This window comes from Amblyomma americanum, chromosome 1, assembly GCF_052857255.1.
Source record: "Amblyomma americanum isolate KBUSLIRL-KWMA chromosome 1, ASM5285725v1, whole genome shotgun sequence".
NCBI lineage: Eukaryota > Metazoa > Arthropoda > Arachnida > Ixodida > Ixodidae > Amblyomma > Amblyomma americanum.
Genome location: NC_135497.1, coordinates 77,494,982 through 77,521,484, shown reverse-complemented (window position 1 = coordinate 77,521,484; position 26,503 = coordinate 77,494,982). Strand labels below are relative to the sequence as shown.

The following is a 26,503-nucleotide window of genomic DNA, read 5'->3' as shown; positions in this document are numbered from 1 at the left end:
AGGCTGCGCCAACACAGGCTCCCGCCTCTTCCGCATTGGCCTCTCCGCCTCCCCTGGGTGCACCCTCTACAATTACCCAAAGGAGACAGCCCAGCATCTCCTATGTGGGTGCCCTGCCTTTGTACCCGCAAGGACTATCATGGAGGCGGGCTAGCTATGGAGAGCGCGAAAAAGACGCAACAACGACAGAACGAAGCGAGGAAGAGAGAACGCGCTCAAGAGACGCCAGAAGAACGCGCCGCACTACTCGAGGAGCGTCGTAACGAAGCTGCGGCTAGAAGTCGTGCTACGTCCCGGAATGACTCTTCCAACTGCGGAAGAGACCGGTTTGAGTTCTCGAGAGCGTCGGAATGAGACGCTGCATAGACGACGTGCCGAGGAAACGAAGCTTTCGCAATTCAACTAGGGTTAACCAGAGCTAAACCACAGCCATTGTTTAAAATTATTTCTACAGGTCAAGCTGGTTTCAGACAGACAACAGGTTTTTTTCCAGATTGCAAGCCTTAGTGCGCGAGCACTAAAAAAATCCTCTTTCCACTAGTAGGGGAGAAGAGTGAGAGGCCGGAAAGTGGCTGCCGCGGGAAGAACCCATGGGGTTGGCTAGCGAGGACGGAGGAAGTCCTGACGCGAGCTGAGAATTACGCAACCTGAGGGAGGTTGCGACGGTTGACATGGGAAGACAGGGAAGTCCGCCTCTACTTGTAGGGAAGAGGGGAGAGAGGCCGGACTAAAATGGACTCAGTAAAAACTAAAATGAATAAGAATAAAACGACTTGGACAACAGCTGGCCTACGTGCAAAACAGACAGTCTCGGGACAAACTATTTGTGCAACAATAAGGCTTGCGGGAGCTATTACTTCTCCGCATTACTCGCGAAGAGCACCCTCGGTCTGAAAGTCTTACCAATGGCTGTGTTTGAAACAGCCACAAGCCGGTACAGCAGTGGTGAATCGCTGCACCACTGCGCTCACTCGGTGAGGTAAGGGTGACGAAGGATTGGTGCCATAAAATATGTGAGGGCAAGGCATCCGGCGCCCTCACAGCGTTTCTTCTGTAGAGATCCGCGTACCGCACGCTGATGTGCGCATGCGCTGGAAGCTTGCTCCTCCGGCCTACCACTGCCTGGTGCTTCAACAATTTCCTTTAGGATACTTAGGCAAGGGAAATGCACAAAAAAGGGCACGGACGAGTAGAGCACAGGGACGGGCGCATTCTTGTCCATGTCTTCTTTTACATTTCCCTTGCTTAAGTGTTTATGCACGACCTACTTACTCGCCCAATAAGGTGCACTCTTAAATTCCTTTGGGATGCCGTGAGTGTCTGCCTTCGCGATGTTTTTATTGTAGCTGATAATTTAAAATCCTGCGTAGTTGGCCGAGCTGAAATCGATGATATATAGAACTAAACACTTACAAAAAAACAGGAAACGAGAATTTTGAACCTCGTTTAAGCCGCACGTTCTTAACTTTTGCAGGTCCCTAGAAGTGCGGCTGTGGACGAACAGAAGCCCAACTGACAAAATTTGTGAACAAAGAGCGGCGAAAATGTAGCATTCCTGCAATAAAAAGTGCAAAAAGTAAGAGAGCCTAAGAGCGATGCACGAGGATCTGCAAACCACCATTAGAGCGACGGAGACACGCTCACGCACTGCAGCTTACGACACTACTACTTCCTTAACCATTGAGCATATTATGGCAGGCACACTTTTGCCCTCCTTGGAAATGCAACAACTTAAAAACAAAAAGGCTAGTTTTCCACTTTCAGGCCACCAACAAAAGCCTTTACCTTTCTGTTTCAGGGTTGTAGACTTCCACGTAGGCGGTGGAGCACGTTCTCCGACCAATCTGAACAATTCCACCAGCAACCCAGAGCTGTCGCTTGTGGCTACAGAAACCCATGGCCATTCTTGGGGAATAGAGCTCAGCACTCAGCTTTGTCCATTCGTCCTTTTCTTTGTCATAGCGTTCAAGACAACCCAAAAGCCTGAAAAGTGCAATTCAGTATGCATGCTTTCCACACAATGCAATACAAGTGTATCACTGAGTTGGCCAATGGTAACAAAGCCTAGAAATATGATTTGCAACTATATTCAAGATCATCCAGCCCATATGTCAAACCTGAGACAGCAAACAGCTACATCGTGAATTACACCTAAGAAATTCCCCTTGCCAGATGAAACCAATCACGAATTCATGTTACCTCGCCATCCATAGCTTGCTGGCCAGTGCACACAGGGCAGTAAATGAAATAGATTACATTGACCTAGCAGTTACCACTTTGAACGTGTAATAGCAATACACAAACGGCTGCCCACAGCCAATAATTCTCCAGCAGTTTAAGATTTAAGTGCATTTGCTCTGCATTTGAAGTAATTAAAATTGAACTGAAATGCATAACTTGCAACTGACTGCATTAGCAAAGTCACAACAAAGACAGGAGCAATGAAGAATGACAACTGTTGCATGAGAAACAAACACATTAGCAGCACTTCTGAGAAAGTAATATGAGCAATACTTGAATGATGTCTGCACAAGTGCCGCACCTTTGACCAAAAAAAAGTGTCGACTGCACTGCTTGGAGAATATTTTGCAGGTGCAGGAAAATGAAGTTGACCGAATATCGCAAAGCTCACCAAAATTACTGCCTCTCCCATAGACAAGACCAAGACACTCAGCCAATGCCGTCAAGACTGTTTCATAGTGGCTTGCAATAGCTTGTTCATGCCTCATCATCTGAGACCATAATACCAGTGCAAACCAAGGCACACTGCAAGTTCAAAGCAAAGGACTAGACCAAAAATATCCTCTCATTATATGATGCTGCTTACTTGTTGTTGCTGTCCACTCCACCAATGGCATAGATGGTGTTGTCCAAGACAGCAAGACCATGGTGTGCTCTGGTTTTGTTGAGGGGGGCCATGATTCCCCACTTGCCTGAGCTCACCTCAAACCAAAAGCAGCAGCGGCTAGATGCTTTTTCCAAGTTTACAGGGCTGAAGTTCTCGAAACCACCTGAGAAGGCAGGTTTTCTCTTACTCAAGAAAATTTAACACAGAAATGATGCGGCTGTAACAGAACTTACCTATAATGTATATGCAGCCATCTAAAAAGACGGCTTTGTGTCCATAGCGGTGAACTGGAAGTGTTTTTCTTGGGCTCCAAGAATTTCCTTTAATGCTATAGCTTAGAATAGGACACATCGATGGGCTTTCATCAGCCTCAATTCCACCAATCAAGAACAATGTGCCTTGTTCACCATCCTGAAAGAAATGCCAAGTTCAGGCAATGGACCTGACACATGCACTTCTAGAACTTGTAGAAAGCTTTGTGACAAGCTTCCCTATGCTTTATTCAACAACAACAGGGCCTCAATTGAAGCATGTCAAAAGCTTTTGTTGCATTAAAGCAAAAGGTATACTACTACTGGCTTACCGCAGTTAAACCACATTACCAAAAGCACTTATATAGCAAACTATGAAAAAAAAACAGCAACTTAGATGCATAGGTTGGGCAGTCATACTAGCACAGTGAAATCAAGTATGAAAAAGCAGATGCAGTATTGGCAACAATGAAGCAGTTATTATTTGTACACATCTTCAAAAGTTATAAGTGCAATCTTGTGAGCATTAATTTTAATTATCTGATATGAGAAGAACTCACTCTATGTGCTTGCACCCCTTTATGAACAGCTGCTTCATACTATGCATAGCATTTCTGAGATTAACTAAAGACAGTTTTAAGTGTTGGTACCCTTCAGCACACACGGGGGTGGCCGTGTACATGGAAGCAACAAATAGCTTTGAATTCAATTGAATATTTAGGGATGTGTGAATATTCAAAATTTTCAAATAACAAATGAATATCCTCTAACTCAATTTGCTGAATGAATCAAACAGTACACATTCTAAATTATTTGCAACCAACTGACTATGTGTGAAGTATTTATATAGCTTTCAAATAACAGGAACAAAATAAACCCATCGTTTTTTTTTTATTGCTGTTTTGAAAAACGGCCCACTCCGATGCTATAATTGCATGCTATCGCAACTGGTCTACAAAGGCAGGAAAGTTCAGCATCGTAGCCCATTGCGTTTGTGATGCAGCGTTCATACTGCTCACAGATGGCCTCTAAGATTGGGTGCCACAGCGTGTTCAGCCAGGTTAGCTAACGCTGCTCACAATGCCCGACCTCTGAGGCAATGACACATGCAGTAGAACCCCTCTACAGTAAACTTGCTAGGATCATAAGAATCTTCACCACATCAGCGTCTTTATCATACCAGTTGCTGGTGATGGCACACCTCTGAGCACCACGCTGTCTAGTAATTCGGCTTTAATAAACACGTAGCATTGGCTTAGAAAACAAACACTAAGAAATACCTTTCACCCCGCTCTAATCATCCCATTATACAATAATAATCTATATTCAGTTACCACATTTTGTATTATCATAGTTTCATTTTCATCGAAGTTTTGTGAAAATGCTGTGTTTGTGCAAATCAATGAGGGGCAGAAAGGGGAGTTTGGCCCACATGAAAATGAAATCTTTGCGTGAACACGGTGCCATCTCCTGTGTCCGCAGCATCACTAAGAGGCAACAGTTAAATGCGCGCGATACAATCAAGAGCTGCAAAAGCTCCCACGCATTGCCACCAAGCCTCCACTTCCATGAACCGTACAACAGTTGTAACAAAACGCAATGGTGCCCCGTCGCGTCCCATCACCTTAGTGGAGACCAGAGTTGTGCATTCTGGCACTTGCAGCTATAACTGAATGAATTATGGCGCCACTGCTCTTTTCGGTCTTCGCCACAGATTGAATTTAGTATGCGTATAAGTATTCCACTCATATTCAATTTCGTTGTTAGCTGCATCATTCATATTCAATTCTGTAGCAAAGGTGCACTATTCACGTTCATTTCGAAAAACTACTATTCCCTCACCCCCATGAATACAAGAATTCCTAACGTAATAATTCAGATCTTAATTCAATAACTTCTTTATTAGCATGGAAAAGAATTTGCAGACTAATTTTCCCACATTTGTCATTGAGTGAGAAGTAAGGCAGCTCAATCTATCGTACTGAAAAAAATTACAGGATATTCATTGCCAATGAGTGAACCATAAAATCAATTAGCTTTATCGCATGCATAGCCATAGGCAATTAGCAACCATTGTTTTAATTTATGATAAGATGCCACTGCTTCTGCAGCTACTCTGGCAACAGCATAGGGTTTGAAAAAGCAGTTGTAAATTGAGTTGTAAAATGTGGTGTGGTGTCGTGTGGTGCGGTGCAGTATGGTATGGTATGGTACAGTATGCGGGTTTTAACATCCTGAAGGTGTACTTGGGGGCTATGAGAGATGCCTTGATTAATTATTTTCTCTAGATTAAATCCAAACCCTGAAAAAACTCACCAGAAGGTTTGTCTTGTAAAAAAATCGGCAGACAATTATGCTTCTTGGTAATGGCGCAGCTGCTGTGGTATTTGAGCCATAGGAGACTGCATATGGAACACGCAGTGCCGAATAGAGGCGACTCTGGGTTTTGACTTCGGCAGTGCGCACAGCGACCTGCCACTGCTAAGCCTCACCTTGGGCGGTGCATTTCACAGCAGCCACTGATACAGACTGAACACTGCTTTTGCAATACCCTCATCCTCTGCAGCATCGCTCTTGCCTTCTCTCACCACATCCTCATCTTGTTTTCCTCCTCATGTTCCCCCTGTACCCTCCTCCTTCGCTTTCCTCCTCACATTCTTGTTGCTATAGCCACCCTCCGCGTGCTTTTCGTTCGCTCTGTCGGTTGCACCAACAACACTGTTCTACCCAGGAACAGGCCAAAAGCTGCGTTATAAAAATAAAATTCCTACTAACCTTCATTATGCTGACTTCAAAGTATGCAAAAAGGACATAAATGCTTATACTGGAGCATTGTTTCACATTAGGAAGTTCAAAGCCCATAGCACTGTCCTCATCTTCTCATTTGCATTGGCCTGCTTGCTGATTAGTTTGCACAATCCCTGCTTCTGCTTTAAGGAATATTATATATAACAATCACATCCTTGCTTTAGATGCTACCTGGTTGAAATGAGGTTCCACTGTAGCTAGCATTACTATCTGCAAAATATTTTTGCAGTGTAAAAGAATATACCCCGGCAGCATTATTTAGTTACTATAATCTGCATTGGAGATTAGTGTTTTAACAAGCTCCCACGCTTATAACTGCTCACATGAACTATGTATACACTACGATAAAACACATAGCTGTAACAGCTGCTTTTGATATAACATTCAGCACATGAGAATTTTGTGGATGAAAACTTACGTTAAGGTACTTCAATGACTATGGCCAACTATCACAATGTATGACTGAGTTTGTACAGTGATAGGCTCCTACTGCCTGTCTATTTCTGCGAGCATTCAGAAGAAAGCAGAATGTATCAAATTCAGGTGAACTAAACTAGAGACAGCACCTCATGCTGACATACCTTGCACGGGGTATCACTGAAGTTGTGTTCCACTCCCGCAGATACAGAGGCTGACGGTATGGCTGAGTTCTCTGGATTGTCACTAACCACCAAAAAGTCAGCCTTTGGCTGCTCAGAGAGCAGTGGTGACCTTGCGAACAAAACTTCATGCTCAACGCCTCTTTGGCTGCTGAGCAGTAACTTAGTCTTCAAATTAGAAACATAATCTCGGTGAACTATGTCACCACCACTGAACCCATGCAAGATGACAGAGTCAACAGACTGACTTGATAGCTGATCTTTGTCATCATCACTTCGAGAGCAAAAGTCACTTGGAGAATAAGTGCACTGTGTGTCTTGTGTTACACTTGCTCCATCACTTTCTTGTGTGGATGGGCATGTGGCCTGAACTTCAGATGAGAATATGTTGCTGACGCTGGACTCGCACACAGTTGGTGCAACACTGTCCATGGAACAGTCGCACTCTGCAGTGGAAGAGAGCAATGATAGGCTTGCTTCTTGCTCGATACTGTGTTCAGGCACATTCAGATGCCCAGACTCCAGCACACTTGCAATATGAAGCTCTTGAGTGCCTTCTTCAATTTTTGAAGATGCTGCTGGCAGTAGCCTGGTCTTTGCTGCTCCAAGGGTCACTGAAAGAAGTGTTGGCTGCTCAGATCTCCCACAAGTCATTGCTGTTTCCATTCCATCTGTCGACACCTGTTGCAAAAAAAAAATCAGGAAAACGTGCAGTGGTAGCAAGCTGTAAACCTTGCTCACCAGTGTGAAGCGTTCCAAGTAACAACAGCAACGTCTTTTACCCCAGATAAAACAATATTTAACTTTATCAGTTCTGTAACAAGTACATGTTTAAAGTTACTAGAACATAAAATCTTTAAAGCATTGACAAAATTTCTTGAATCTAACTTGTTCTTTAACTGACACAGTAAGGCTGCGGTAAGTTATGCTCATGTAAAACACAGCTTGTATTCTCGCCCATAAACTACACCTCATTCTGGACCAACTGCCATTCGCTGATTGCATACTTCAAGATTTTCCAAACCTTTCGACAAGGTTTTTCATCAATTACTACTTTATAAGCTTATTCGTCTTACCATTGACCCTAACTATTAAAATGAACTGAATGCTTTTGTTGACAATTCACTCAGTTAACAGTCATAACACTGTTCTCAGGGATCTGTATGAGGGCCTCAAGTCATTTTAATTGACATTAACGACTTCCCTCTCAGATATCTTTTAACATACACCCCTTTGAATATGATTATGCTATTTTCTGCAGAAGTAAAAATTCTGACAATATTAAATATCTTCAGGTGAATCTGACTGCAATTGTTAATGGTGCACTCAAGAATGTTCTGGAACTTCACTTTCATTTTATTTTGGGTTTCTGTGAATGAATACTAGTTTCAGTCGTGGACAACATAGTTGAAAATTAAGCCCACAGAAATAAAAATACCCGACATCTCAAGTATTTAATTATTGCAAAAGAGTCCTCAGGTATATTTATTTCCGTGGGCTTAATTTGCGGCTAAGTTGTCTGTGACTGAAACTATTTATTCATGGAAACCCCAAAAACTAAATAAAAGCAAAAACAAAGTTTTCCAGAATGTTCTCTAGTGCGCCTTTAACTGGTGTGAACTATGGCTGATGGAACTTAATATTAGTAAGTGTAAATTAATGTGTGCAACCAGGATTACTAACACACCGCATGTATACTAATTGAACAAAATGGCTGGCAGTTTACCACTGAAATATGGTTTGAAAGCACAGTTTTTTGCTGGTGGACACCACTGCCACATACTTGAAAGTGCGAGTGAGGTGTCCACTGACCCAGGGAGCCAGTTATGCGTGTCTTCAACTTTTACATCGTCAATGCCAATTTACCCACTGTATGCCGGTGGCCTATGCTCCAGTGCCGCATTTCTGCAGCAATGTTGTCAACGCCAACGCACATTGCTCTAGTGCCGTGTTTCCACCACAACATTGTTCACACTAACGAATGCAGAGCACACCTTTCAGTCACCACCGCCACATATCTCAAAGTGTGAATATTAGCTTGAGAGCAGGATTAGTTGACGAAAAAGACAATGTGCAATCCACAGCACAAGAGTGTATTGCAGTTTAACATGAGGTGTGATCAGCTGCGGCGATAGCCTAGTGCTCTCACGCTACAGCCAGCGAAGATGAACTGTTAGCACCGCCGCAGACCCGAATTCCAGTCATTGTTATTTATTTGATTTCTTTTTATTTATTTATTTCACATGGCACAAACCTACAAACATTGCAAGCAAATCCATATACATATCAAGATCTTCCTTGGGGTTTACCCATTGCGTTGCCTTAGACTCAATAAATTCATAGAAGTATGTGGGCATATTTATTTCATCTAGCCTCATATGGACAACCTACATCTATATGTAATTAACAACACTAGATGCAAGCTTGGTTAGTTACGCTGAAACATTTCCAACGCCTCATCCTCGTTAAAATTATTGCTGTATAAGACTCCGTTATGTTCAAAACATCATCATGCATCTTCTCTATGGGATCCAGGCTACGAAAAAGAAATTGCCGCAGAACTTGTTCAGAACAACTCTTCTCAATTCATTTATTCGAATTATAGCCGAACTGAAAACATTACAGCCATAAAACCTGACCAACCTCCATACTTAGCATCGCAACTCAAAATATTTCACTTTGTCTTGTTCCACAAGCTCTATCACCACTCTATCCTGTGCAACAAATTCGTTCTTCGACCACTTTGTTTCACACCACATCGATCATCATCATAAAGTTGGCCTCGATAGGTCTAATCATACGTTTTCTTGCAGTCTTTGTTGCCCTGAACGCCCACTGAGTGGAACGAACTTCCCGCAACTATTGCTTCCTCAATGATAACTCACATTTTCATAATAGATTAGCTAACCTTGTATAAATGAGAGAATTATTTTATTGCTATGTGATTATTTGCTGCATTTATTTTATTTTTTAGTGCAATAGCACTACTAGGCGCATTTTCAATTTTACGCATACATACATACGTATGTACACATGTCTCTGAAGCCTGCTTTGTGGCAGGCAACTCACCTGCCTACCGGGTCGTGGGCAACCTGCCAGATGTGTACACCTGGCAGGCCTTCACCTTGGTAAAGGCCTTCAAGGTAAATTCCTTGAGGGTAAAGGCCTTTTGGTCAACAGCCTTTAGGATGAAGGCCTTCGTGGTAAATGCCTTCTGAGCAAAGGCCTTAGTGGCTTTTAGGTCCAATGCCTATAGCACATAAGGGCCTTAAGGACATCACATCAGCACTGCAGTCCCTTGTTAGATAATACAGGTTAACTACAGCTAATCTGAGACATGTTGGCTAGTTCAATTAGCCTTCTCTTGCCACCTATTTTCATGCTTTGAAATGAGAATGTGTTCACAGTTCAGTCAATGAAAGAACAGAGTAAAGCAAGCAGTAAAGGTACGCACTTCAGCATCCTTTTTGATGTAATGGCGTGGCATGCAAGATAGGTGCCCAACCTCCGCTTCTTTGCCAGCTGCCTTGGCGACCCAGAAGCTGAGCAAAAAAAAGAAGAACATTAGTTCAAGGAAAGTAAAACTGCAATTAAGTTCGAATAAATTCACAAGCACAGACTGTATCTTATTCAGCATAACATATATATATCACAATCTTACCACACTGCGCTAAGAATCATGACACGAACGTTGTGGTCATCTTGAAGGCCAGGTGGAGTATCTGCTTCAACACAGTGGCTGAGATCCATCAAACTCATCAGAGGGAATCGTACGCAGTACATCAGCCTTGAAGTTAGGGCCAGTCTTGTGTCTACCTTGTGGTTTAGCCAGCGACGGGCCGCATTGAACACGTCCAGTTCTCTGTGGAGTAGTAGCATGCCATGAAATCGCACCTTAAGCTTGTACAGCACATTGCCCGACATGGCACACCTATGTAGTGGTATATCTCGTTGATACGCCGCCAATTCATGTGCTCTAAACCGAGGACAATACAACTGGACCCTAGTTATACAGTATATGTCTACCCAGATAACATGCTTTCCCGGTGACTACGTTCAAAAATTTGATAAATCCTGGTCGTAGAATAACTTTAGCGACAAAATGTACATGTGCAAACATACTAGTGGGCCGAACTTGGGGGCACGCAACTAAACGAGCTGAAATGCAGCGGCAGTCACCCACCATGGTATTTTCTCTGCAGTGCCTGGGTGCAAAGGGGAGAAGCATATAAAAAAAAGTGCGTTGACATACGAGCGGACCATACCGCGAGGACGCGATCGGCATGGAGAGGAGAAACGCGGCAGCTTCTTCGGAGAGCCTTACGGCAAGGAGGCAAAGAATCCGAGAACTAAAACGATGCACTTACGTATCAACGGGCTGGTTCTGGGGAACATAGAATAAAAACGACTCGATAGCCAGCCGCTGCGGCGGCTTCCCCGCAGTGAAGGGGGCGAAGCATTTATAAACGAAACCGCTAATTTTGCCATTGCCGTAAACGGACCGGATGCGTTGTGAATTTCTTCCCGGCCAAGGAGAACTCGAATGCTAACTGAATTCTTCAAGCAGTAGAAAAGAAGCTGTTCACACCTTGTACCTAGGAACACCAATCGAGAATATTATGCAGTGAAAATGTCAATAAATGCCTTTGTTCCTCATTCAAAAGCTACACTTTTCAGAATTAAGCGGTTTGGATCATATGTTTTTCCGGATAATATGTTTAACCACATTTTTTTTAAAATGCATCAATGACAATATTTTAAATGATAACGACTAAGATCGACATGCATTCTAAGCATGTCGAAAGGTACTTCTGTGGATTATAGGCAATGAATCTCTGAATCAGCTAAGAATGCAAGAACAAAGACTAATACTCAGATATTGAAATCGCTTTTGATACAGGGCTCTTTACCCCACCACAGTGACTTAGCGGCTAGGGCGCCTGGCTTCAGAGCTGGATGACCTAGGTTCAATCCTGCCCGTGGCGGCCGCATTTCAATGGAGGTGAAACGCAAAAGGTGTCCATGTGATTTGCAATGTCAGCACATGTTGCAGAACCCCAAGTGGTCTAAATTAATCAGGAGCCCTTCACTACAGCATTCCTCATAGCCCATGTGTCGCTTTGGGGCGTTAAACCCCACAATTAATAATTTACAATACAGGGTTCATATCTCTTAATGCAGGCAGCACAAGATAGCCTACCAAACATGTACTGCACAAGTAAAGACAACTAGGCCAGTTCATAGAGATTCGTACTTTGATTTAGAAGGGCGGGGACAGGAAAAGACAATGCTAACCAACATTACAATCACACTCCCTCAAAAGATTCTTGCAGGCCTTTTTGCTGTGTCTTGTTAAAACGCCAGGTACATGCAATTCTAGTAGTTTTGTCAAGGTGTGCAACGAGTCACATCAAGTGCAATTTAGCAAGACTACCAGACACCTGACATACCCGCCCACTTGAGTGCTGTTCACATCTATAAATTGTAAATTGGTTGTTGAGGAAAGGCAATGGCGCAGTATCGGCAGACACCTGAACCGCGCCGTAAGGAAAGGGATAAAGGAGGGAGTGAAAGAACAAAGGAAGAAAGAGGTGCCGTAGTGGAGGGCTCCGGAATAATTTCGACCACCTGGGGATCTTTAACGTGCACTGACATCGCACAGCACACGGGCGCCTTAGCATTTTGCCTCCATAAAAACGCAGCCGCCACAGTCGGATTCGAACCCGGGAACTCCGGATCAGTAGCCGAGCGCCCTAACCACTGAGCCATCGCGGCGGGTCTGGTCACACCTGCCAAACTTAAATTCATAGTATGCTGCATGGCCTTGTTTTTATGTTAGAGATCATAATGCAGTATACTTTTTATAGCACGTAGAAATGAGAGAAAACAAATTCAGAAACTCAATTGTAATATCTCTTAAAAGATGAACAGGTAACAGCAGACATGCACTGTGTGTGTCAAGTTCCCTGGCAGGTGCTGAGAAAGGTAGAGTATCCTCAGCTGTGAGCTTGCTTTGCCAACAGATGGTAAGCTTGGGAATAGTAATCCTCTAAATACAACCAGTGATGGCACTAAGGGGAGGCAAGGCGTGGCAGGAGCCATTGCGAAGATTTTCTGGGTGCTTCTTTTTGTCTGTGACGAGCTGACCTTTTTCGTTAACAAGTACTTAAAAAGTTCATGCATTCAACTATGGCTGTTGAGTGAATATGTGAAGCTGTTGTCAACCCATTTTGATTTTTTTATTTCGTCATTATGAGAGGCAATCCCACGAAGACATCATTTCTATCCAAAATTCGACTCTCTTTCCCCATTTCCCCTTCAATATTACCCGAATACAAATATCCTGCTGTCATTTTTAAGAGCAGCCAAGAAAACCTGAGCTAAACAAGCAAAACTGAGCAGGGTGAACTAGCCCCACCCAGATGTACGGGTACATCCAACTTCATATACAGGCTGAGACAGCTGCCACATTCAGCCCCAAGAAGGATCAAAGCGTTAGATGTAGCCTGACCAATCAATCAACATGCCATCATTTTGCTCTGATGGCAGCTAGGTATGTTCCCACTCGCTTCCATTCCCCTGCTGCTTGCCTCCTCACATATACTCTAATAGCAGGCAGCCATATATGGTCCCATTTCCTCTTCTATGCTACCTGCCTCCTTTCATGCAACACCTACCACTGCCTTCTCCACTGCTGTCACCTCCAGCAACTATATGTTCTACTCTCCTCCTCCTCGCTTGCTTACACAATGTGTAACTTTATATTTTTCCCTGCAATGTCAAAACACATTTTCCGCTGAAGTGCGAATTAACTCACAAAAACTAGACAAAAATTTGTCACATAACCTGGCCTGAAAGGCATGCAAGATCAAGAACAATACCAGACACTTGGCCTCAGCAGATAGCTATTTGCCTAAAAGCCATACAAAACTTGCATCAACAACACGAAATGGATTGTGCAGATTTGTACTCCTTGTGCACCGCCTCTCCAGCTGGAACATGCGCAGTTGGTACCAAAATATTGTGCCTTGATGAGCAGTTTCATAACAAACCTTGCTAGCCCCTGAATGTTAAAGTAATCAGGTTTGCACTCAGAAATACATAAAAGAACCTGAAAGTGGACAGGTAAATCTCTTTTAGTTGCGAAGTAAAATACAATTATACAGACAATTGAACACTTACCTTTCACAACTTAAGACATCACATGATAGCAGTTCGCACACATCTTTAGCGTCAAGCTCCAGAAACTCGTCTGATTGTGTGACTAGCGTGAAATTTGAAACCATGCGGTACAATGCAGCATTCATTTCCTCCACATTATTCACGCGCTTTGCTGCTTTGTACAAAATAATTTGTCTTCCAACTGCACTTGAGCGTGCTTCCATCTGTGAACAGCGATGACAGCAAAAGTTATACAATGCACCATGTTTTGGGAGAGTACAGGCATTAAATAGGCAAAGAAACTTCCTGTGACAACAAAAAAGGTGCATACAAGTGGTAAAAAGGCTTTAACTATTTAAATGAGCTGAGAGCATCATTATAGCCAGGAAAATTGAGAATGGCAGTTACAAAGCACATAATTAGCTGACAATGCTGTCTCCATTAATGTCACCTACTTGTGTGCACCTCACAAACCCATGCACAGGTGTAGCGTTTTCTTTTTTATTGGAACGTTTAGATGAATATATTGCTCCTTTGTGCCTGACATTTCTGGAAGTAACTCTCATCTGCTGTTTAAAAGAAATATTTGGGAACAGCTTAATTAGCATGCACTAACTAAAGTAGCCAACAACAGCTGCTCTTTTGAAAAATAAGCCTGGCATTATTGCCTTTTTTAGAAGCAAGCCTGCACTGTACCACCTTACAGCCTACCTATAGCAAGTAAAGTACAAAAAAAGGTATATGTGATGCCTGCACTCATTTCTAACAAGAAAATGCATCTTGTAGATCCATCCCGATTATGCTAACAATGAATGGCATAGTATAGTATGATTACAGAAGAAATATGTAGAAGAAGGAAAAGGAAAAACCATTAAACATGTAGAATTAGTAATTACAACCCTTTCAGCTTCAGTGAAATTCCTATGTAAATCTTCTGTTATGTGAGGCATGGAGGTATAAATGTAAGGTAGAAAAAGCCCCTAGAAGTTAGCTTCCAGAAGAAGGGAAAGCACCAATTAGCCCTGTTAACTGCACGAAGTTTTTCAGAGTCAACTAAAACTTTCAGCTGTGACAATAGTAGAAGTGGAAGGCATAGGTGTGCATAGGTCTCTCCATAAGGGTTTGGTTTGGTTTATGGTAGTGTAACGTCCCAAACTGACTAAGGCTATGAGGGATGCCACAGTGAAGCTCTCCGGAAATTTCGACCACCTGGGGTTCTTTAACATGCAATGACATCGCACAGTACATGGGCCTCTTGAATTTCACCTCCATCGAAACTCGACCGCTGCGGCCGGGATTGAACCCGAGTCTTTCGAGACAGCAGCCGAGCGCCATAACCACTGAGCCACCGCAGCAGCTCTCCATAAGGGAGGGCCAAAGTTACGGTGAAGTCCGCTCATGCTTGCTGGGTCGTAGGGAACAATATGGTACAGAATGTGCGCCCCCCTTCCCCATGTCTATTAAAGGGGGGCCACTGCCCACCTTGCCTCTTCTCTGTGCACACCTACGGCAGAAAGACAAACTGCTTGAGAGCCATATACAATAAATGGTCAAGAGATATATCAGAGCGCCACCTATAGACATGCACCCTTACTCCCTTGAGTTTTCCTTGCTCAAATGAAATATATTATCAGACCCTCTGGTTGGGCCATTATAGAGGTGGGTCCTGATCCGCTTCAGAAACATGGACATTCCAAGTTCTGCATAACCTTAACCCAAATTTGTCAACTAGAAGCATGTAAGGACTGGCACATACCTATATAACACACTCACCTCAATACACTGACGAATGATATCTGGCATTTGAAGCTTACAGGCAGCATGGAATATATCTGCTATATTGTTGCAAGATAATTCCAGCTTTCCAGACTTCATATACCCCAGAAGATGTTTAAACGTCTGGCCGCTCACTCCAGAGATGACTACCTGCACATAAAAAGTCCCTGTACACGTTCAGTAACTAGCAAAAATTATTGCAGTCACATTTGGTTTAGCTGCTTTAGGGAGGTGGGGGTCACCCCGCCCACTGAGAACGATATTTTTCATGAGGAAAACCGCATTGGACCCCATTTCTTCTATGAAAAAATTTCCAAAAAAGTACTTGGCAAAGAAAGACTGCACCCCCACACCAAACCTGCCTGTACAAGAGGGGCCCATAAATCTACCCTTGTCTAAATGCTAAGCTTTTTGCAGCAAGACAGATAAGGTTTGAAGCAAATAAATTCAATAAAATGTACACACAAAAAACGCACCCGTTTCTTTTTCGGTTGTCCATCTGTAAACGTGTGTTGAAAGAAGGGGCTGGACTGCATTAAGAGAGCCTTGCTGAATGAAAGTACTTCATCATCAACTATCATTTCAATCAGGTCCCCATCTGCTGGAGGTGAGCTTGTGGCCATTGTTGACGTAGTCTGTAAAATGTGCACCAGACAAAACAGAAAAAACTGTTAAAGACAGTTGCACATGTAAAGTGTCTTAAAGAAGCCCTGAAACACTTTGAATACGGTAAGTAAACGTTCCCAATCATACAATCAAGCAATACCTGAGCCAGCTATAGCTGGTTCTATAGATTTATACACAGCAAAAGCATATAGGCAAACACAAGTGTCTCCATAAGGAAAGTGGGGGTAAATTTTATGATCATAGCCTCAGGTTTAATTAAAGTTTTAATTCAAAGCTCTCGCATATGTATGCCTCAGTACCCCGTGCGTGCCACCCCACTTACAGGCATGGAGAAAAATCACAGTCTGCAGATTGAAGTTTTTAGCAATGCGCAAAGTGTAGCCTTCTAAAATTTTTCACAAGCACATTTTCACAGAGCAAACAACGACGCTCATGCCCAAAGCGTTCAGTAGCATAAACAACAGGCATACCTCTTGACACTTCCTTTTTAAAAATATAAGGCGCGAGATAGAGCGTGGTATACTAAGCAGGGAAGCTTTGGTATATAAAACAGCTGCAAGCATGTGATAAGTGCAAGCAAGGGAAAGGCTGTTTTGAGGCTGTCGATGTGCTTAGCGTTTTACTGACGATGCGCAGCTAGTGCTAACGTAGCGGTCAAGTGAAAACAAGTGCACGCCACACAAGGAACGCGAACATGAGTCCCTTGCAATGAAACCGTTTTGCGACTTCCGACGACCGCTGTGTTGCAGTTGCGAAACGTGAACCAGCATACTGACACCCACTTGCTCTAGGTTCGGTTGGCAAGCGTTCTGCGCCCTTTACGCCATCACAATTCAAACTGAAGCTGCGCTGGAGGTGTAAACGCCTGCTTGTCCAGTAAGATGTTAGCGATAGCTCAGCTATTCCTAACAGAAATTTAGATTGTGACAGCACGAAAGTTGGCCTTACCTCACGCGTCTGGAGCGTTCTTAAGATATAGGCGCACTGCTTCCGCGCACAGCGCGCTCGCGCGCCTCATGGAAGCCACGAGACCGAACAGCCGAAGAAGAAGCTAGCTGTGCTAAATTCAAGCAGCGCGCCTAGACAACAAGAGCTTGTAGCGGCCATCAAGCCACCACGCTGAGCGCCTACGAATTTCTTGCCTGATTTTGCTTTCATTTGTTTGCAAGACAAAAACCTAAGATGCAAAGCTGAATATAAATAGAAAAGCACTAATATGTGGTTTGCACTTTGAGCCGTTTTCTGAGGAAAAAATAACAAATCAAAATAACACAATTTGTATTGCTCGATTTGTATTTTGTTGTTTTGTAAGTGGCAGCAACCGGAAATAGTTTCCTGGCGGAAAGGAAACATTCACGCGCCCTCTCGGTGCGGTAAGCCGCCGCACGAAAACTCAGCGGCACAGCAGCGGATGCTGCTATGGGTGACGAATGAATCGTCGCGGTATGGAAATGACGCTCTCTGTTTTCTGTACTGCTGAAGTATTCATGTTATGTGACTTTTGTTAAGTGCTTCGCCACTATGACCAAGTGGACACCCGTGTCGGATAAAGCAAAATATGGAGTGGGTAAGGCTGCTGTACTGAAACATCCTCTTTCGCCTAAACCGCCCAGTGAGCTAGCCTCGGTAGTGTCGACGGCGCCTGCGAGATATTTGACACGCGTGAACGTGTATATTGATACGTCCTACATGTTTGGCATGTCGTCTGGTCGTGTATGGAAGTTAATCTTGTCTCAAATGAGTCATCGAGATCGAAGCTGTACTTTAATTTGCGCGCGGCAACAGGTAGTTTGGTCTCTTGCTCAGTATCTCTTATCAAGTGGGCACTTCTTCTATTTCATTAAACAAGATTCTGCTCTTGATTCGTAACACAACTTTATTCGATTACCCAGAGGTTAGGTGGCTCAGGTGGTACGTTATACGATGTCTTAAGTGTGATGCAGGCTTTGCTGTGTCCTCTTAATTCAAGGGTGAGTAATTACGGGATGTCATATTCACAAATTCGTGCTTTCATTTTCTCGCCTTTTTCGCGCAGCAATTGCCAACTTCACAGAGGAAGGTGTCCATAGACTTCGGCTGAATGTCGGCGATTCTGTGTACATCTACGAGGAACTCGAAGGTATAGATGAGATGGGAGTGTTTCTTACCTTTTGCTAGTATCCTTCTTAAGTTTCTTAATCCCTGGTGTGTAGCTTGTTCTCTTTAATCTGCACGCTTAATACCTAGGTGCTCGTAAAAAAAAAAGGAGTTTCAGTAAAAGTTTAATCGAGTACTTCTGCATGTTTGTGGGTATTCAGTAATTGTTGACCATACTTCTGTAGACGGTCTTCCACATGACTGTACCCTTGTTGAAGGCCTCAGCTTTAATCTATTCAATCTCGAGAATTGGCATTTCATGTCAGATTTGCCAGTCAAGGTGCTCAATTCCCTACGTCTTTCCTTCCTTCCCTTTTAGACTGGTACTATGGCTGCTGCAGCAATAGCAAAACAAAAAAGGGAATATTTCCAAAAGCCTACATTGCTGTCAAGGACTCCATCATTGACAAGACAGGGTACTTTCTTAGCCTCACTCATTCAGGGCCTACTTTTCGCTTCGCCTAACACGCGTGTTTTTTGCCAGCCCCCATGAAGTGGTTATTCCTAAGGAGCCATCCATCATCAAGGAGATCACAGCTGTTCTTCGGGAATGGGGCCCCATTTGGAAACAGTTGTACCTTGTATGTATTTTTTCTTTTTAAAACGAAATTAACTGTCATTGAACAGCTTACATTTATTAAGCATTATATTTAATGGTTGTATCTTTTCCTGCAAATTATGTTGGAATGTTGTGTTTATTTATAGTTTGCTGCATGGCCTGATGAATCTGTGTGGGTTGTATTAGCTTCATTGCTATTAGTTGGATGATGCATTCATTTTTGGTGTGGCAAGCTTTATTATTAAAACACATGAACCTTGCTAACATGTCATGTTTTTTCAGACCAGCAGGGCAGAGTTTGATTCTGTTCGGAACATGATGTATGAGCTAATGGACTCAAGAAGGAAGATCATGTCTGGGACTTTACCTGTGGTATGTGTTTTCTTGTTTTTGCCTTTCTCGCAGTTATTGCCTTACATTATTTGATGGCGTTGACTTCCTACTAAAATATATTTTGCTTATTTCTGGGTCCTCCGCTTGTATAAACATTCATAATGAATGAAACAATTCACAGTGAATTAGTTGCTACCCGCCGCAGTGGCTTTGACGTTCAGCTGCTGATCCCAAGGTTGCAGGTTCGATTCCGGCCACGGTGGCCGTGTTACGATAGAGGCAAAATGTAAATAATTCTTTGCCATGCGATGTCTGCGCATGCTATAGAACCCCAGGTGGTCAAAATTAATGCAGAGCTCTTCACTGTGGCACCCCTCATACTTCATGTGTTATTCAAGACGTTAAACACCATAATTTATAATTTAAAAATAGTTGCCATTTGTTATTTGAAGTGTTGAACACCCTTGGTAACACACATATCGCACAAAATGTCAGATCGTTATGAGGCAGTGTGGTGGATCTTAGTTTTTATAGCATCACTTAATGGTGGGACTGATACGCTAGGCACTGGGACCATGAGAATAACAAAAATGACCTGAGAAGTGTTGATTGTTGTTGTTGTTTTGTTTACCATCAGGATGAACTGAGAGAACTCAAGCAGAAAGTGACTGCAAAGATTGAAATGGGAAATGCGTAAGTTCAGAAAGGCGCCTTACAAGATTTTGCAGGGCTTTTTCTCTTGGCTGCTTTTTCTTGTACCAATGCTTACCTTGACTGTTTGCAGGATCCTTGACCTGGATTTGGTTGTCCGGCACAGTAGCGGCAATATCTTAAACCCAGATGTGACTAGTACCATTGACCTTTACCGTGCACACGTGGATGCCACAAAAAGGATAAAACAGATGTCTTCGGTAAGGGAAGAATGCTGGTGGCTTTCATTTTGGTGGGATTACGGAGGAGTGCATAGACCTCAGTGCACTCCTCCATCGTAATTTACCTTGAAATATCATATTCAAACATAGTGTGTGCGTGTGCGTGAGCTTTCACTTCTTTCATTTGGGGTAAACTTGTCAGCTAAAGCCCTTGGGGGTCACATGTGGCCAGGTCATTCTGTTCATTGGGTTATGTTTTTAGAATGTTTTCATTTGTGTGCTCTTAATGGTCTTTTGGCACACTTAATTGCTCAGTGATGGCTGTGAGATATAATGATGAGGCAGTTTCAAATGTTTCTTTTAGCTGTATTTGTTTGCAAGACTTTGCTCCTTTTATATGGTAGCTCCGAGATTAATACTGAGAGTTACAGTTCAACGTATAAAAATTTTCAGTTATTAAAAATGTGTGAAACTGCCCACATCTCATGTAATTCATTTCAAAATTATGTGCATTGAACTAATGTCATTATGTTTGCTGTGGTGAACCGTGAGCACAGGGAAAGCTTTTGAACTTCTCTAATCTACTTATCTTTAACAGCACAGTAGAAGTTACAATTAATGTACCAGCATGATTCCTGTGACATCTCACCTGAGCTTCTGTTCAAGTGAAACACAGCTTGTTTTTACATACCTGTAAACAGTTTTCATAATTTAATACCTGTGCCGAATATAAGGAGAATGCTGTGCAAGTGGATACCTTGCTTACTCTTTCCATGGTACATAATAACTAGCATAATCATCCTAGCATCAGCTTACACTCTTTGCCATGCACATGTGCTGATTTATGTCCACTGGGAAGCAAAAGTAAGGGACTTACTTGTTCATAACTACATTTGTGTCCCAGTTTTACTGCTTATGATGTGATTTGCTTCCTAAACAGCACTTTGAATAACAAACAACATAAAGAGTGCCTTCGTGGGGCGTGCATATTTTGAATTTAGGAAGGGGTCACATACTTCTGTTCATCGAAGTACACCTTTTTCACCAAAATTTGGGGAATTTTGGATGCACGCAGCTGTAACTGCACCTTTAATGGAAGACACAGCTTTCAGATCTTGAAAAATGGCTTTTTTTTTTTAATCACTGTACCCGCTCGTATGCTTCGTTTTCTATGCTGTGCCGAAGCTTCGTTGCTGAAATCCACTAGGAAGTGCTCTAAACAAATTGCTTCATGCACCGTGGTAGCACTGCATATCAAGGAAATCTTCAAAAAATGGTAGTTTTTCTCCATTCCGGTTTTCCCGACTAGATGCTGACCTCGTAAAGCTTCTTCATGACTCTTTTGTCTGTTTTGACCCTATTTGTTTTGTTGCAGTCACAGAACTTTGCTCTTTGTGATGGCATTCTTATTTCTATGAATTGTAGATTTTTGGTGTGACATCTTGTTTACAGCTTAGACACGTCTATGCCAACTCCTTTTTAAAAAATGAAAAAAAAAAAGTGTCCTATGAAAAAAAAATATGTAAAAATGGCGTCAAATGTAGCATTCAGAAGTGCAGTGAATGTTGAGCCAGTCTTCTATAGTCAGATACAGCTTAAAGTCTGCAGTGAAGCTCCACCCACATGCAGCACCACCCCACAGAATTCTCCCATGACAAAAAAGTAGTATGTTGTTAAAACTCCTCTTGTTACCTAAAAAAAAAAGCTAATCACAAGAAGAAATAACAGCTCTAGATTTTTGAAACCTGGTAGTATAGTCAAACATTTAAAAGATGGATCCGTTTACTGTTGTGATTGGCTAGGTAAGTAATACAGGATGCCACCCTTTGTTACCAACTGCCTTTTTTTTTTTTAAGTTGTATCCTACTATACCACATTTTGTCGAGTCCGTAGGCATTTCACAAGGTGTAGAAGAGAAATAAATTCATATAAATGAAAGTTCTCCAGATATAAGGCAGAAATTTTATGCACTTCAGCTTGAAAGTATTATAACATGCAGAAAACGTTTCATCAAAATCTATCGGCAAGAAAGTTGGGGTTGAAAGCCGCATCCATCCTTAAGCAGCAAGTTTATGAAGTAAATGAGCAAAAAAATGGTAAGGAGTTTGCCTTTACCTCGTGGGCTAAATGGGCAAGTCTGGTGGGTCTGAGCAAGTTTCAACACACATGCTTGCTTGCTTACTTTTTTTTTTGCTAGGCACAGCTGGACATTGGGTCTCCAAAGGCATCCAGCCATTACTGCCACAATCTGTTTGTTGTTGTGAAGAACTTTGTCTGCCGCATCGGAGACGATGCAGATCTTCTAATGACTCTCTACGATGCTAAAGAACAAAAGTTCATCAGGTCTGGTCATCACACTGTCTTCCTCAGCCCTTAGCATTGCACACAGAGTGTTAGATGATTGTTTGAAGCTCTTTACAAGGTTTTAGTCTTGTGTGTGACACTTTATCATGATGAAATATGGCATTTCATGGTGTCCGTTTCAACAGGCTTCCCTGCCAGTCTGAGAGCGAGTGCGGCTGCAGCTTCCAAAGTTTCTATTAAGATGCTGCTAGCAACTTGTGGCTTCAGTTTCGCACTCATAGAGTGATTGCTTCTGGAGCTTCCATAGCTTCTTGTGAGCTGCAGGTACCACTGGCTTGTATACTCCCTTTCATACATCAGGTGCAACGCTGTGAAAGGTACAGATGTAGTCCGGATGAGAAAATAAATGGAAGTGTGTTACTCTGCGCTTGTTCTGTGCCCAAGTGATCTATGGCGTGAGAAAGCGACAGCGTGTTGTCAGCAATAACAGTGCATTTAATCAAGATCATGACAAATGTGTCATGTGGTAAGCCTACAGGCAAAGCATTTACTATGTTTCGCTCACCACAAATAATGCATTACTTTTTGGTCGCGGATGCAGGCAGCGCAAAGAAGAGTGCTAGCTTTGACAGTGTTGCACATGATGTTTGAAACGGAGTATAATTTGGGTTTTGCCATCAGTGTGTGGCTCCTTCCACACAGCCTTCTAAGCTTCTGTGAGTTGGCCCCACCTACCCATGGTATTGATTTTATGCCCACAAATGGAGAGGCTTCTTGTATTTGTTTTTCGACGGCACAAAATGAAAGCATAGGCTGCAGAACGCTTCCAAAGCTGCCGCATAATAAGGATTGTAAACTAAATTCTGTGGAGGCTACCGTGCACAGAGCCCTCATGCCTTTGCTTTGCAATATAGGAAAATCTATTATCAGAGTCCTAGTTGATCACTTTAGCATTTTGCAGTTCAGCATCAACATTCATTGTAGTGCACGGGCAGCTAGTGTATTTTGGAGTTGGGTAGCATCATCTGCCACATATTCGAACCAGGACTAATCTCTTTTACTTACTGCCCTCGTAAAACATGTGACTAGGCATTCTTTATGTTTAACCACTGGCGAAGGATGTAACCTCTGCTACAACACAACTTGACACCTAGCAGCTCCTGTTTAAATCAGTAGGGAAATGAAAATGTGCGCAGGTATTTCCTGTTCTTACATGTTGGCACTTTTTTATTCTCAGACTTAGCTTCTATGCTACGAGTTTAAGTGCCCGTAATAGTGTTGAGAGGCAGCTTCTGCTGTGCCTTGTATTCTGTCAGGTAGGCTTTTGCACACAGCTTCACAGAGCACTTACTCACAGAACACTTACTCACAGAGCTCTTAACTCACAGGGCACTTAAGATCTGCTATATTAGGCTTTATGTTTAGCTTGTAATTAACACTTGGTACATTTCATGCTGAAGTGATAATTTTTTCAGTGATTGTATTTTCAGCAGCTATTTCTTGGGCTTATCCTGTTATTCTAACTTTTCATTTGATCTCAGTGCCTTTCTTCAGTGTTCTGGGCTTAAAAGAATCCTGTAACATGGCAACAGCTACAGGGCTTTGATTGAGAACCAAATCTACGTAATCTTACTCAGTCCTTCATGTACATGGCCAGAGAAGTTTTGTGCTGCTATTATGATGTATACATTGCAGAGACTTGAGAATATACACATTAGTGATAACACCTTAAACTTATTAGTTTTCTGCCCACTAGTAACCGTGCAAGATCCTTGACTTTTGTGAGACTGCTTAATTAACGAAATAAGACTTAATGCAGTGCCTATACATTGGCCACCATGTGTGTCACCTAGATATAAAATGCCCTAGCATGCTCACATCACATCATTATCATCAGCAGGTACATTGCTGGCATAGCAAGAGGCTCCTGCTGTGTGGTTGTGCATTTAAGAGTGGTTCACTAATCTCCACTACAATAGTTAGCCTGTACCAGGATAATCAAAGGGTTTGCAATGCCACATTGACAACCTAATGCGCTTCCTCACTTTCTTCAGGCACGTTTGCAGTAAGTGCCATACTGCCGTTGCACTGAAGTTGCCTCTTGCTGCCGGTGAATGCATAGAGTTCTTAACTTTCACAGAGACCAGTTTTGAAGCATATCTGAAGAATACCTTGGAAAACCAAATGTGTTTCTGCGGATCGTAACTCTAGACAGAAAAATCTCGTAAGGCATTGTGGCCACAGCCATTTTGAAATATTCTGAAAGCATGGGAAGGACAAAAAAAAATTAAAATTGCTTTTAACAAATATAATGGTGTGGACCATATGCAGTTGTCTTAAGTTTGCCTCTTTCAATGCATTTACTTCACCATATTTGTGTTGACATTTTTCAACATGAGCATTACTAATATTTTTCTGCACCAATGTACTCCAAACTTTAAAATTTGGATGTCCCAGTGTGCACCACATCCAATTTTGGGTGCACCAGAATGTGACCTTTGTTGTGCCAAAATTTCTCCAAATCAGAATTCACCAGTAGCATCTGTATGTAAAGATTGTGAAGAGCTGAATGGGGCCATAGGTGAGGAATGTGGGCCTATAGCTGTTGGTCATGAAGGGTGCATGGTTGCTGCCTTGTTCTCAACATTTGTGTGAAGTAAAGTGTAGTAGCAAAGAATCGTTTAATATTTTTTTGCAGTGAGAACTACTATGTCCAATGGGCCAAGTGTGGTCTTATTAAAGACTTGGACCAGCTCAACAACTTGAGAGTGCTGTTCACTGTAAGTTCGTAGGTGTTTACCTTGCCGATGTTCTTGTGTTTGGTCAGTGCAGATGCAGTCTTTTAGCTGTCAAATTTATTTTAGGACCTGGGAAGCAGAGATCTCACTCGTGAACGAGTGTACTTCATATGTCAGATCATTCGCATTGGTAAGATACAAAAGTTTCATACAACCCACTAGCTGAAGACGTTTTTTGCCTTGAAAGTGTTTTGTTCTGTTGTTCCAAAATAAAGACCTTGCTTTTTCTTTAAAGGTGCTATGGAGCTCAAGGAAAATGAACACAAAAGGTCAACATTGTATTCGAAAAAGGTACCTGAGTCTGAAGGCATGCGTCGACCATTCGGCGTTGCTGGTGAGTAGCGTTATACATGTTAGCGTTATACATATTATCTTTAGCCATCTCGCTAAATAAAAACACTGATGTTGTACTGCACTGGAATTTGCATCAATAAAAGAGAATGGCATAAATTTTTGGGCTTAAAGGGATTATTACAAGGCATGTACAAATAGTGCTGTTTTGGTTCGAAGCGAATTCGAAGTGAATAGATAGAATAATTTCCAAGTGAATGTTTCGAATACTTCTGGCACACAAAAAAAGTTTGAATGGCACAATAGGCATTTTTAAAATCTCATTTTTCCAACTCAAAAGGCCAGTACATGAAAAAAACAGAGAATGCATTGAATCTGTGTAGACACTTTATCAGAAATTGGGGAAGCCGACGTATATAAAGTTCCAATGTGCATGTGGGGTGTGAGACCTACAGGTGGGGCCTCCAACTGCTTCTCTTAATTGTGATTGCATCATTGCACAACTGTTGCTTTTAAGCGGTGACTCCATAACATCTGCTCAGTGTACGCACCACGTGCCCAGTGCCACCCTGCATCAGGCGTCTGAAAGGGGCACCCATCTCCATGTGTCTCGTTCTAGCTCCCCTTCATGCTTGCGCCATCCTGCTTGTTTAGCAAATTTCATGTAGAGAAGAGCAGCTGTGACAGCTGCAGTCAGCTCAGACTCGTTCCGCGTAAGTCAAGGGAGTCGCACCTCCTCCGTCAGCATAGCGCGATCCATTTCCGTGGAGAGTCGCTACGCGCGCACGAACACGCCTGCCCCATCGAGACTAGTCAGCGTGTGCACACTGGCGGCGTGCATAAGTGGATCACACTATGCTAAATCTCTGTTGATACATTCCGCCCATGCCAGTTATGGTGCATGCGTACTGCGGGTAATGCGGCTGCAGACACCTGGCAGGTACAGATCTGGATGGTGCACTTCCACTGCTTACATCTGCTGCCACAAGCATGCGCAGACCAGCTCCAGCTTATGTGTGAGAGCATAGGCAAGCGGCAGGGAGTCGGGGCTTTGGTTGCACACGCGCCGCAGTGCCATCCCAGAGGAGCTACGCTGAACCAAAACCACATGCAACGACATTTCCTGAAACGTCATTCGCT

The 26,503-nt window shown here is 42.8% G+C and overlaps 2 protein-coding genes across 2 annotated transcripts in view; one reads left to right on the top strand and one right to left on the bottom strand.

Annotated features, from left to right (window-relative positions):
• The window catches only part of LOC144113084 (kelch-like protein 26), a 28,192-nt gene extending 10,993 nt beyond the window's left edge, over positions 1 to 17,199 (bottom strand). Inside the window, exons 1-10 of the mRNA XM_077645998.1 lie at positions 17,019 to 17,199; positions 15,920 to 16,078; positions 15,441 to 15,593; positions 13,689 to 13,891; positions 10,168 to 10,368; positions 9,961 to 10,048; positions 6,489 to 7,187; positions 3,082 to 3,259; positions 2,828 to 3,011; positions 1,786 to 1,983 (exon numbers count right to left, since the gene is read on the bottom strand). Coding sequence (XP_077502124.1) covers positions 1,786 to 1,983; positions 2,828 to 3,011; positions 3,082 to 3,259; positions 6,489 to 7,187; positions 9,961 to 10,048; positions 10,168 to 10,368; positions 13,689 to 13,891; positions 15,441 to 15,593; positions 15,920 to 16,066 — 2,051 coding nt within the window. The 5' untranslated portion in view covers positions 16,067 to 16,078; positions 17,019 to 17,199. The remainder of the gene's footprint in view (positions 1 to 1,785; positions 1,984 to 2,827; positions 3,012 to 3,081; positions 3,260 to 6,488; positions 7,188 to 9,960; positions 10,049 to 10,167; positions 10,369 to 13,688; positions 13,892 to 15,440; positions 15,594 to 15,919; positions 16,079 to 17,018) is intronic.
• Positions 17,200 to 17,407: 208 nt separating this feature from the next.
• mbc (dedicator of cytokinesis protein myoblast city) overlaps positions 17,408 to 26,503 on the top strand; it is a 105,022-nt gene continuing 95,926 nt past the window's right edge. Inside the window, exons 1-11 of the mRNA XM_077645997.1 lie at positions 17,408 to 17,637; positions 18,106 to 18,189; positions 18,526 to 18,622; positions 18,691 to 18,787; positions 19,048 to 19,137; positions 19,736 to 19,791; positions 19,883 to 20,009; positions 22,168 to 22,313; positions 24,973 to 25,054; positions 25,139 to 25,202; positions 25,308 to 25,406. Of these exons, the coding sequence (XP_077502123.1) occupies positions 17,592 to 17,637; positions 18,106 to 18,189; positions 18,526 to 18,622; positions 18,691 to 18,787; positions 19,048 to 19,137; positions 19,736 to 19,791; positions 19,883 to 20,009; positions 22,168 to 22,313; positions 24,973 to 25,054; positions 25,139 to 25,202; positions 25,308 to 25,406 (988 nt within the window). The 5' untranslated portion in view covers positions 17,408 to 17,591. The remainder of the gene's footprint in view (positions 17,638 to 18,105; positions 18,190 to 18,525; positions 18,623 to 18,690; positions 18,788 to 19,047; positions 19,138 to 19,735; positions 19,792 to 19,882; positions 20,010 to 22,167; positions 22,314 to 24,972; positions 25,055 to 25,138; positions 25,203 to 25,307; positions 25,407 to 26,503) is intronic.